General features: G+C 34.0%; 1 protein-coding gene across 4 annotated transcripts; it reads right to left on the bottom strand.

Moving 5' to 3' along the window:
• Nucleotides 1-7,068: 7,068 nt before the first annotated feature.
• On the bottom strand, nt 7,069-12,421 carry LOC111402147 (heptahelical transmembrane protein 4-like). 4 transcript variants are annotated; one of them, XM_023030258.1, is made up of 5 exons: nt 12,212-12,420; nt 11,797-12,067; nt 9,822-9,885; nt 9,567-9,716; nt 7,069-8,003 (listed from the first exon to the last, which is right to left on the bottom strand). In XM_023030258.1, exons 2-5 carry the CDS (start codon nt 12,057-12,059, stop codon nt 7,350-7,352), a joined length of 1,131 nt encoding a protein of 376 aa, XP_022886026.1. In that variant the 5' UTR covers nt 12,060-12,067; nt 12,212-12,420; the 3' UTR covers nt 7,069-7,349. The 4 variants fall into 4 exon arrangements, with proteins under 4 accessions (XP_022886026.1, XP_022886023.1, XP_022886025.1 ...); XM_023030255.1 differs by having other exon boundaries at nt 9,567-9,885; nt 12,212-12,421; XM_023030257.1 differs by lacking the exon at nt 12,212-12,420 and having other exon boundaries at nt 11,797-12,205.
• Between the last annotated feature and the right edge of the window lie 131 nt (nt 12,422-12,552).

Here is a 12,552-nt window from a genome sequence, read left to right as displayed (position 1 = left end):
CGTTTAGTAGCGCAGCTTTACATACATCTGGAAATGTATCTTTCACCCATGAATTCAGAGAAAAGTGAAAACTCTCAAAATAGGTGAGAATTTCTAACTGGTGGTTTTGAAAAAATGGACCTTTAATGACGAAATGAGATTTGGATGAGAAGCAAACACAATAAACACGACATGGGAGATTTAGGGAGAAATGGGGTAATAAAATAATACGGGTTGTTGGACCGTATGGGCTTGGGTTGGGCTAAGTGATTAGTGGACACGTTGACTGTGCACCGACACCATTAGTTATTATGTTTCTGCTTTTGCTTTGGTTGGTGTGAAAGTAATGCCGTTTATTCTGTGCAATTGTCGGCATTTATTGCGTTTTTTACGGCCTCATTCTTGGCAACGTAACGTTTTGCTAATTTCAAAATTATAACTTTTATAAATTATTAAAGTTCTAATTTATTAAATAATGTTTGAAAAATATATAATAAAATAATTATATTTCGAGATTAGCCTTGAAGATAAATTCCAAATCGTTGTCTATTCCAAGCTCGCAAACACTCAAGTGACATTTAATTGATATATAATACGTGTTTTTTTCTTTTTTTTTGGATATTAGATGAATATTATATTAAGTCGAAGGATTTTCAAATTCTTAACATTTCAACGTGTTAAATAGTTTTAATGTTATATGAATTTTGCATCATGTTGATGGACCGTCTAATTATTGGATTTCACGACCTTCTTAAATGGTAAAAGAGTTTTATATAAAATTGATTTTCGCTTACTCATCAACTAAATTAAGTAATGCGTATTTTATGTATAGCCTTCTCTATACTTGATATGAGCCGAGTGATTCTAACTTGACAACAATTAAAAAGAAGATAGATCCATATTCTACCATGTCACGTTATCCTGCTAGATTGAGTGTAACGTAAGACCTTGCAAAATCTTGATAATAAGAAAACATTTTTGTTTATTAAAATGGTGACAGACTCGTGTTATTAAATTAATTTATATTTTGATCGGCGGTTTGACATTAGTCAAGCCTACTATGACCCTACAGGTGGACATTTCAAACTGAAAGCGACCAATATGCTAGTCCACTGTTGATGAATTATACATCGTTGTAATTTATTAAAATAATTATCTAATCTCAATATCACAAAATATAAAATAAAAGGCACAATTAAATATAATGCAAGTTTTATTTAAGAAAGGTAGGTTTGATACTATTCGTAGACTGTGCTAATAACTGGGCGTTTATTTTAATCACTAATCTTAGCAACTTGAGTTAGATTAATAGTTTCGATTTGGAATAAGAGGACAGGGTATCTTTGTCCGATTTCCAATGATTAACATGATGAATTCGTTAAGAGCACTAATATATTTTTAGACATTAATCAAGAAATCTAATTAGCAAGTTGGTCATTTCTAGGACAATTAGGGAATGTTTGAGAGTCATTTGTATGTAAAAATGCATTTTAGAATAGTAACTTGATAGGAAATGTGTGGTTAAAAAATAAGGAAAAGTTTTTAAATTACGTATAATATTATTTTAATAAAAAATGTATGGTTGAAAAAAAAACAGAAAAATACATTTTAAAAAAAATAGATACCAAACGGGGCTAAGTAAGTTACTTTTTGAATTTAAGCTTGAAAGAATTTAGTGCGCAAGAAAATATTTAACTTATCTGAAAATCGAATGACCATTCGGTTTAAAAATTAAAGGAAAGAACGGACAATGTTGTTACAAAGTACGTATATAAGATTAGGTGGACCATATCGTTTTACGTAACTAAGTCATGTCAAAAAAAGGTTAAACTCTAACCTTAAGGGTCCCCCACTAACCCTGCTCTGGAGCATCGTGAGAGAGGTAAATCGCAGGTTATGCCTCCAAGGGTACAGGATGGAAGGCTGCTTGTACACTTGCACTTACCCAAGAGCCAAATTCATATTTCAGGATTCGAACCCTTGACGCAGCAGCCTCAAGCAAAGCTGGATTTCTCCACTCTCCCTTTTTACCACTTGGAGATGTGCCCTGGGGGCTGTAACTGAGTCATGTCTATATTACGAGAAGATTTGAATTACGGTCTCAGATAGATAGGATCCAATTAAGTTACACGTACAGAACAATTATCACATAAGTGTTACAGAAATTCTAAATGGATGGCACGTGTTGGGTGAAAGGAAAAGTCAAGGACATTTGGCTGGAGAAAATTATTAGAAAATTCATTAAATTACTTATGTTTTTGTTTTAATTTTCGGGCTCATTACGAGATATTAAACGAGAGTGAAATATTATATTCTTAATATCATTTTAAAGTACTCACATCCTAGTATTTCACGTCGTTTACGGTGCGCGAAACGGTCAATCGTAACAAATGTTACGACACGTCAAAATAGGCATTTTCAAAATAGTATTTCGAGAATTTTGATAACATGTTAACCTTAAAAAAATTTCGACGATTTTACGCTAGTTGAATCTATAAATTTTCTTTATTCTCTTGAAGCTCATTTCGAGAACTACATAATATACACATTGAATAATCTAAATTAATATCGAAAATAGTTAAATGTACATCAAATGTAGTGGGTTAAAAAATGCGTATAAGTCGTCTTTTTTAAAAAAATTTATTTTATTAATGTTTATTATTATTTGACGACAATTTTCTCAATATAATTTGCATCACTTTATTAAAAAAATTACGTGATTTTTTTAAAAATTAATAAATGCTTGATGTACGTTTAACTATTTTTTGAACCAATAAGAAAAAGTTCCTAAAAGTGATTGAATTTTTTTATATATAAAAATTTTTCAAATGTAAAAATAATCAGGATGAAAAAGTAGTATAACAATTTATAATTCATATAAATTATAAAGTGGTAATAAATTTATTAGGAGTTTTTATGTCAAAAAAAAAAGACATCATACCACAAAATTTTTTTTTAAAATGATGTAAATTATATTGAAAAATTGTCGCGAAAAAATAATAAACATTAATAAAATAATTGATTTTTTTTAAAAAAGAGTTATACGTATTTTTTAACACACGCGTTTGATGTACATTTAACTATTTTTTATATTCATTTAGATCCTTCGATGTGTCTATAATATAGTTCTCGAAATGAGTTTTGAGAGAATATAAAAAATTTATGGATTCGACTAACGTAGAATCGTCAAAAAAAATTTAAAGTTAACTTATTATCGAAATCTCCGAAATACTAATTTGGAAAGACCGCCGTAACATTTGCTAATGGTTGGACGTTTCGCGCACTGTTAACGACATGAAATACTAGACTGTGAGTACTTCAAAATGATATTAAGATTATAATATTTTCACCTCGTTTGATATCCCATAATGAGCCCGGAAATTAGGACAAAAACATAAGTAATTTAATGAATTTTCTAATAATTTTCTCCAACCAACCGTCCTTGGCATTTCCTTTCACTCAAAACGTGCCCTCCATTTTAAATATATGTAGCACTTCTGACAGAAATTGTTCTGTACGTGAAGCTTTACTCTAGATTATGCGAGATTGGCAACCATACGTATTCCAAATTGTTAGTTTGAATTGTGACTCTTAGGGACCGTTTAATTGGAAAGATGAAATTTGAGTAGAAAGAAAACGAATTCCAGGAAATTGAATTGCCTAGAAATTGCTTTATTAGGAATTGTCAATGATTGTGTTTGATTGGTATAATTTTTTACATGAAAATTGTTGAAATAAAAGTATTTTTTGGTGTTCATTGGCTTTGTTTTACATAAAAATTGTCAATTAAAGGGATAGAATTTACTGGTATTAAGGATAGAATTTGTTTTCATTGTAAAAAAAAAAAAAAAAATATATATATATATATATATATATATATAGCCTAGAAAACTGGTTTTCCTCAGAAACCAAGAAAACTGCCCCTTTCCAAGAAAATCAAGAAAATGAATTCCGTAGAAAAAAAGCTATCAAACAGCTAAAAAGATGGAAAATGGAATTGCATTTCCTAGTTCCATAGAAAATTGTTGCTATCAAACAGGGCCTCAGTCTAAATTTTAACTTTATCAACATTTTGATTTTGCTCATATTCTTGCTTGTCACGTTATTTTTAATCAATTTTTAATTTTTTGAAGAAGCAGCTTTCGATTTTATCTTTCTACAATTCTTCATAGTTTTCTTCCTTTGAGGAAAAACGATTGTTGATACTCCATGTTGACCTCATAAAATGGACCTTCCACGTGGTCAATAGAATGCTACTCCATGTATGTTCCTCCCTGCACACGGCACAAACGGTCAAAAGTATATGGCTAATCCCAACGAAGGTGGTAGCGGCCACATACACTCCAACGACCAAATTAGTCGACAATAGACTGTCGTATTTCGGTGGTGACAACTGCCAGGCTTTTTTATATAAGAGGGAGGAGTATATAAACTTAAGTTATGAAGTAGCATTTCCTTGCAAAGGCCAGGCTATCTGGTATTTATAGGAAGAAGTTTGAAAGGAGTATCCTTAGATGTGGGACACATGGACTCATCCGACAGTGCAAGTCGTCAACTCGTATGTGTCTACAAATCATTTCCTAAGTGTGTGGGCATTTAATTTTTTCTGACTTGGAGTTGACACATTGCAGAGATGTCACATCTTAAAGATTCCATGGACGGATCCTTGAACAAAAGATTCGTAGCTTGGGTTGAGGCGTCGGAGAGGTACTTCAACCGTAACGCTTCGGTTAGTCTGCACCGCCTCGAACAATACCACTTTGGATAGTTTGTACCGTCGCTCTCACTATGGCTCAGCATCGGTTCAACGTGTGCCGAAGTGTATTCTGCTAAGGAGGCATAAAACTCTATTTCTTCTCTTCCTCATGTTGGTGACTCAGATGCTACATGGACACAACTTGGGTGCATGACAATACATTACATGGATACTAGGTTCAATCAGTTTCGCACTACAGAATGAATCAAGGGACTAATGGCAACATATATTCATTCTCGATTACATGGTTTGAAATCATAAATGACTTGTCTCCTCTCTTATGATGACTACCCTTGTTAATGTATGAGTGGTGAATCTGATTGATGAGTTTGTTTTACTCACGAGTTTTGCACAATTTTAACTTGATTATTTGCTAAATTTTATGAGTATAGAACATTTTTGATGTGTTTGTTAGTGTTGTTTTGAAGATTAGGAAAGACGGGTGCAAAAAAAGGTACTAAAGTGGACGAAGAAGGCAAAAATAAAGAATTTGGAGTAGAAAGACAGCGCCTAGACGCTGCATTCATAGTGCCCAGGTGCTACGAGACAAAAAAATGAACAATTGATCCAGAGAGGCAGGGTCTAGCACTGCAATCATAGCGTCCAAGCGCTGCCATCAGCGCTTTGGCGCTACATGTAAGTTGTTCACGGCGCTTAAGCATTGACTCCTAGCGCTTAGGCGCTGTGCCTAGATTGTTTAGAGCGTTTTTTTTTTCGCCCGTTTGAAGTCCATAAAAATCTTACTTTCTACACAAACGATGAAGTACCTATGAATACAATTTTCTCATTGAAAGGCAAGAGAACACAATTGAAGAATCAAAAGAGGATTTCAAGGGAGAAAACATCAAGAAATTCACTATGTATAGCATTGATTGAAAGAGGAAGAAATTCTTTGTACAAGATCTACTTTCTTTTACATATTTAATACAAAATCCGGTAATGTATTCCATATGAATCTATGATTTTTTCTTTGTCGTTATGAATAGCTAAATATATTGTTAGGGCTAGTAATGTAACCAATTGAGATCATTTATATATTTTTTTTTATTAAGATTCATATTTATTAATTTTTCCATGTGTTGATTTTATTATGAAGTGAACGCATTAAATTACTTGATCAATAATTTGATAATTTCGTGAATATTTTACGAATATAGATATGAATTTTGTATTTAGACCATGTAGTAAAATTTAGTAAATTAGTATAATGAATAGCGATACATATACCAATTATTGCAGTCATAATTGAATTCCTAGGACAAATAACTCGTTTAACTAAGCTAAATTCGTATAAAAATATGGAACTGAATTAGTTAAATATACTCAATGAGAACGCGAGAGAGGTAAATTGAATGCAATAGAAAAATTCAACCGAACACTACATTTGATAAGAATCTTGATTTAGAATGTAAAGGTGATGAAGATGTAAAATTATTCTGCCATGATATCCATCATTATTTAATTTCTAGACCGACCATGTGTGTATCCACTTATTTTCTCGTATTTAGATTAAAATTCAAATCTTACAAGTTTTTATTTGCTTTCGTCAAATAATGGTTAAGGAAAAATTGAATTAAGTGTTAGACTATAATCCTCGTGGTATCAGCAACCTGGACTCTTGAGTATACTTATTACTTGTTACGATTCATACACTTACGAAAATAAAATTGACAACACTGATCATTTAGCAAACGAGACGTACGTATACTCACATGTGTCGATGGATATAAGACTCAACTAACTACACTCACTGAAGGGTCTTTTTTTCCTTCGAGGAAAGTAGCTTTCAACTTTTCCTTATATTCACAAGGATAGGTGAGAGACTAGGCTAACTTACTGCGAACTGCCATGCCACAGTTGAAGCAGTCATGAACGAGATTTTATCGTCGTTCATAATCATTTGAAGCATGAATTCAGTCAGCACGCCATCTCATAAACAAGTCACCACAAGGAAAATCACTTCGCTTTAATTTAAATTTCTCTTTCGCTCCTCTGCAAACGCGGCCCAAAACAAGATCAGACAGAACATGGGTTTGATAGATCCAGTACCATATATGCATTCACGAGATTCCAGTGAGTTAGGCCCTCTCTCAATAATTCAGTATTTATGGTGACAGTTCACTGTACACAGAACACGGAGGAGGGGACCCTGTCATGTGATCTTCTTCCAATATTGTTTAAACTTGAAGATACAGTAATACTTTCATTTAAAAAACAAACGAGTAATATAGCATAATTCGCAAGTTATTTTTTCTACAACTATTTACTTTTCCACCATAAATGCGCATAAAATAGTGGTACTTAAGTATAGTCTCGAGTTCAACTTGCACATCGCTAACTGCAGTTTACCTTACTAGAACGGGAATAGAATATGTACACATAGTGGCCAAGTAATTAATAGAGATATGACAGTGCAAGGATAAAACTATTAGCAATATCTGGTCCAGAATTGTTGTAGGCCAATACATTGAGCAATTTAACTAACCATAAAAATAAGTATGAAAGTCTACAGATAGGGGCGGCAGCACCTTCCCCACTGCATTTATGTACCCATATTTGACAATAATACACCAAGACATGGCAGTCCCATAATTTATATTCTCTTAAGTAATTCTCAGCACCCTTGCATGTCCCGCCACCGGAGATAAATCAGTCCTGCACGGTAATGAGTATAAGCTCCGGCTACTACAAGGACGTGAAAAAGTTGGTGGCTGTGCCCTGCAATATCGAATTTTCCAGGTATCCACCTCTCGGGAACTCTCATAGCATAAACCAATGCTCCAATACCATAAAATGCTCCCATCAAAACTTCATACCCTGTTGTGTGGAGTGCCTCGGGCTGGTGCCAGAATAAGATGAGCTTGTGCAGAATAGGTGCTGCACCTGACACGCCCATTCCGAAGAAGAGTGCTGCTCGAAAGTTACGATATTCGGGAGTTTGGAATACGGGAAGAAGGGATGCTAAGATTGTACCAAGGCCCAGGAGAGTAATAAATCCTATGTAGAGAGTGCAGAAGACAGGATAGCACATGAAAGAATAATAGACTGGAGGATAAAAGGACGTTGAGATCAAAGCAGCAATCCCGGCATAGTCGAGCCTGAGCATTATGTATGATAAGCGCTCAGAATGACAAGAGAGTAAGTGGCATGTACTGCTTGCTAACAAACAAAACATGGCTCCACCCAGAAAGGCGAAGAAGGGCCAACGAGTGATTGGCCTCACCATCAACGGTGCTATTATATTTGCCACATCCTCCTTCATGCTATGCTGCAAACAATTAAACCATGTAAAATATGTTAACAAGAGACGTTACTATTCTCCAATGTTAAAGAGATGAAGATTACAGCTGCACACAAGAACTAAAAAATAGTGGAGTAAATTGTTGTTCCCTTTCTCTTCTAAAGTAAAGAAATAGGAATAAAAACTTTCCATGTGTGACTTACGTCTGCAATTAAAATTACCTGAAATTGCAAAATAAAACTCTTGAACAATCTCAATTATGGAAAATTTATCTGTAGCTAAAATTAAGTATTATCAATTTGACTCCAATAACTGAAGCTCTATTTAAACTAACAATACAATGCCTACCACCCATGAACCAAGAGAATCTAGAATTTCTTGCATTCACCATGTTGGGTGTAAGATCAAGTCTTGAGTTATGCCCCATGACATGAAGTTTTATATAAAAGCTCATCTTTACCACTTCAAATCAGCACAGAACTCACAATTTCTCACCAAAAGTAGTTACTAGATTGTGCATGAAAACTTCAAAGTTTCAACTTAGCCTCCGTTTGGCAAATTTATAAATGTTTTAAAAAGGGAAATAATAATTGTAGTATTAATAAGTCTCACGAAATGTGTGGATAATAAATGAATAGTAATTATAAATGTGTTGCTGAAATTTAATGTTTCGCTTTGACTAAATTTATAAACCATTTATAAATTGGTTCGCAAAACGAAGGCTTAATAAGAACGACAAATTCGTTCATGCTATGATGCAAATGCCGAAATTACTTCGTTAATAGATGTTAAAATCAAGCTAAGTCATACTACTAATCTACGTTGATAGACAATATGAATGTTTTGGTGCAGCTCCATTAATGCTACATCTAATCATCTACTAAAATGTTCAATAAAATTAAGTATTTTCCTCTCCCTTTTCCAATTTGTTCTATGGCACACCTGTTTGAAAGGGAGCTTCTTTTTAATTCTACACCAAGACATGACACAACCATCTAATTTGTACTTGGTTAACTGACAATTGAACAAATACAATTCATCTACCAGTCAGGATTATAATGAACCTACTAAAAGAAATAACACAAAAACAGAAAATAGAAAGTTCAAGGGAAACAGGGCTGAAAGCCAAGAGAGAAATACGGATGTTTTGATCATCACATTGAGTTACATCCATATTTCTTTGATAGAAGGGACATATATAATTGACCGTACATCATTTTTCAATAAAATTCTGATTAAATCATTAGTTTCTCTTTCGTGATGAGAATAAGTAGCAAATTTGCACTAAAAGGCAGCTGGGTAAATTTTAAGTTAATTAAGATAAAAAAGAATTCACAAGCATGAGCGGCCTTCAACAGATCAACATAGAAACACTAAAAATGTACAGTGAAACTAGATACAAAATGCTGGGAGAGAAGACAGAACAGCTACAGTTGACGATACAAAAGATAGGGCATTGCTGATGTGTAGTATCAAGTAGTGAAGCCAATTTAGTGTTCATTACTACATTGTGATTAATATATGCTGTGTCTCACATGGTAATAAAAGACTGATAGTGTTGAACAGGAAAGCAGTATAATGCAAAAGTACCAGAACGCAAGCATCAGTTTGGTTGCTCGAGAATCGCTCCGGCAAACAGTTAGAGAGGAGTTCCACAATATGCCAATTAGATAATGACGGCAAATCCATACGAGGCAGCAAAGTCTTTAACTCCTCTTGAAGTCTGTGCAAATCAGGCATCTGTGGCAAGGACGGAAGACAATCAATAAGTTCTGTACACAGTTTATGGAAATCGGCTTTTCTCAGCACATCAGGGAAATGTTGCAGGGTTGGAAGGTCCACAACCTTTGGAATCTTCATAGCAGTGTAAATAGTCAGATAGAGGAAGAGGAAGAACCCTATCAAATGCCTGCAAATAGGAAGAAATAGGAATTCAAATGAAGGCCTAATCACATAAACAGAAAAACAAAAGTCATGACAACGCCAGCAGCAGAACATCAATGGCAGAAAGCAATAACAATTTAAAACCACTTATCCCTCAATTCAAGAAACCGCATTCCATACTTATCAAGGGTCCCAAGTAACAATATATCCCTGTTCTAGGGGAAAATGTAGTTCATACACTTCTACAACATGGAAAAGAAACCCAAAAAAATAAGAAATTATGTCAATCTGTCTGTGTCCCCTTCATAACTTGATTGATAAATACAATATATTAAAACAAAACAAATACCATTACATCAAATAACACATTATTCTTGATATAGTTGTTAAGCGAACTGGAAAATGTAAAGATTGGCCTAAACCCTAAATCGGCATGCTGTTGGATCATCTTTCTCAAGCCTTTCCTTTTCATTTCCACACATACAAGAATTCCATTAGTTATAGCATATTGGACAAGTCTGTTGGATGCTCCCTATCATCGTATCCTGGTTGAAGCAGATTATGGGAAGTGCATGTAAACTATGAGAAGCTATCCATTTGTATAGGGCTCTTCAGGAATGACTCCACTCCAGGCTGAAAGTCTGCCCCAATAATTTTCTTAATCGCATGAAAAGAATAAAAGTGAAGGAAAACTTCAAAAGAACACAAAAGTACTTTGACTATGATCTAAAACAACCAAAAATAAATAAAAATAAAAATAAAAAATTCTTTTGTTGACTGTACATGAATGAGTTGAATTTCCATCTCCTCAACAAGGTTGCAAGAAAATGACCGGCTCATAGTGACATTACTCAGTATATCGAAAGCATTAAAATAGCATAACTAGATGTGTGCAAAATCACCATTTTAAACCCATCTGGTACAGTTAATTCTTGAACAACTTTCAAGAAAAGGTGAAAGAGTAAAGGACAATTTGTTGTCCACAAACGACAATTAGGAATAATCACAGAAGAGTCCATGAACTGGCATAGAAAACTGCATTGTACACAAAGCAATCCCACCAACACAAGGAAGCACAAACACTATTGCAAGCTAGCACGCTCCACTCCAACATCAGGGTGTGCAAGTTGGACACTAAGATAACACTCCCAAAAATGTGTGAAACCTCAACGGCACTTGACATAATGAACTTAAAAAACCATCCTTAACCAGACATGTTGAACACATTGTGGCAACATTAGTTTTGGACAGAAAAAATATGGGTTAAGTTACAGATGACAAACTATTAGGTTCAAAGAAGAAAAAATTGCATAAAACGGTAAATATGGTAGAAAAGAATTGGTTAAGAGTGAGATTATACAAGACGTGTGCTACTCCAATGATGTCTGATTGTTTGGCTACCTATAAATCTACATTGTGCTCAAAATTCAACAAAACCATCACCCTGCCTTTAGTTTTTCCCTTTAAACCAGTTTTTTTCAACCCTCATATAGTGAAAGGCATAATTTATCACTTAACATACACATAGTCACAGCACCATTACAATCGCCTCCCCAATTCCCAAACCACCATCCAAAAAGAAAGAAGGAAATGTTACAATCTGTATTGATCTCCATACATATATGGCACTCTTTTACAATCTGTACTGTTCCCAGGTGACTTCGATTTAGACCAGAAATGCATATATGGCACTCTTTGTCTATTGGCTTCCCCAAAATTAAAATTTCTCCATAATCAACTCTATTATGAAATATTACGAAAGAGCGATACAATTATGAAACAACTCAATTTTAATTAAACAGAAAATAGAACTCAATAACATTCAAAATTGCAACAAAAGTTCCAATGTCGGATGATAAAAGTCACCAATATAATAAGAGCAACAATTTTTACAGAAAATAAACAAGAAAAGATGCAAAGAAGCAAAAATCCTTACGTCCAAATATTGAGAGTCTCGTTATGAATAGTGAAAACACTTAGCAAAACCTTCCTTAACGGCCATTCAGACCTATAATGACCAAGAATATATTCGTTGTCCTTCAAAAAACCAGGCAATGAATTGTATTCCACCAGCTGGTACTTCACTTTCTTCCACAATCGCTTCCCTTTCCTTTCCTTTAATGAACAATCCGCCCTCTGATTCTCTTTTGATCCGCAAAAAGATTGCGTTTCCTTACAATTTCCTTGATTTCTATCCATTCTCTGACCTACCCATAAAACATTAAACATAATATATGCATAAAATCGTCATATCAACACTGGGTATCAAGAATTGACGTCCAAACCATAATTTTTCGCAGGCGTGCACTAATAAATTTTATTTATGTAAAGCAATTAAAAGATATGAACACCTGAAATGGAGGAGACAAGGCAACGCCAAGGGCAGACCAAGAAATTAATATTGATAGGTGTCGCCTTTTCAGCGAATTTAATAGAAGTGGAAAACGAATTATATAATTTGCTAATGAGTTTTATCTTTTGCTGAGCGATCAAATGAATTTCGAATTATGCCTGAGAGAGATGCGGAGATGCAGAGAAGATATTTTTTTGGCACGCTACGTGTAAATAAACGATAGTCATAATTTTTATTTGTTAAGTGATATTTTAATTGCAGTTAAATTGACTTGGTAGTGATTAAATTAAGACTCCTTTTGGTACTCATTTTTTTTTAAATGTATTCTTCTCTCTCTTC

Source organism: Olea europaea, chromosome 10 (genome assembly GCF_002742605.1).
Source record: "Olea europaea var. sylvestris chromosome 10, O_europaea_v1, whole genome shotgun sequence".
Lineage (NCBI taxonomy): Eukaryota > Viridiplantae > Streptophyta > Magnoliopsida > Lamiales > Oleaceae > Olea > Olea europaea.
The sequence above is the reverse complement of the archived record's forward strand: the minus strand, read 5'-3'. Positions and strand labels throughout refer to the sequence as shown.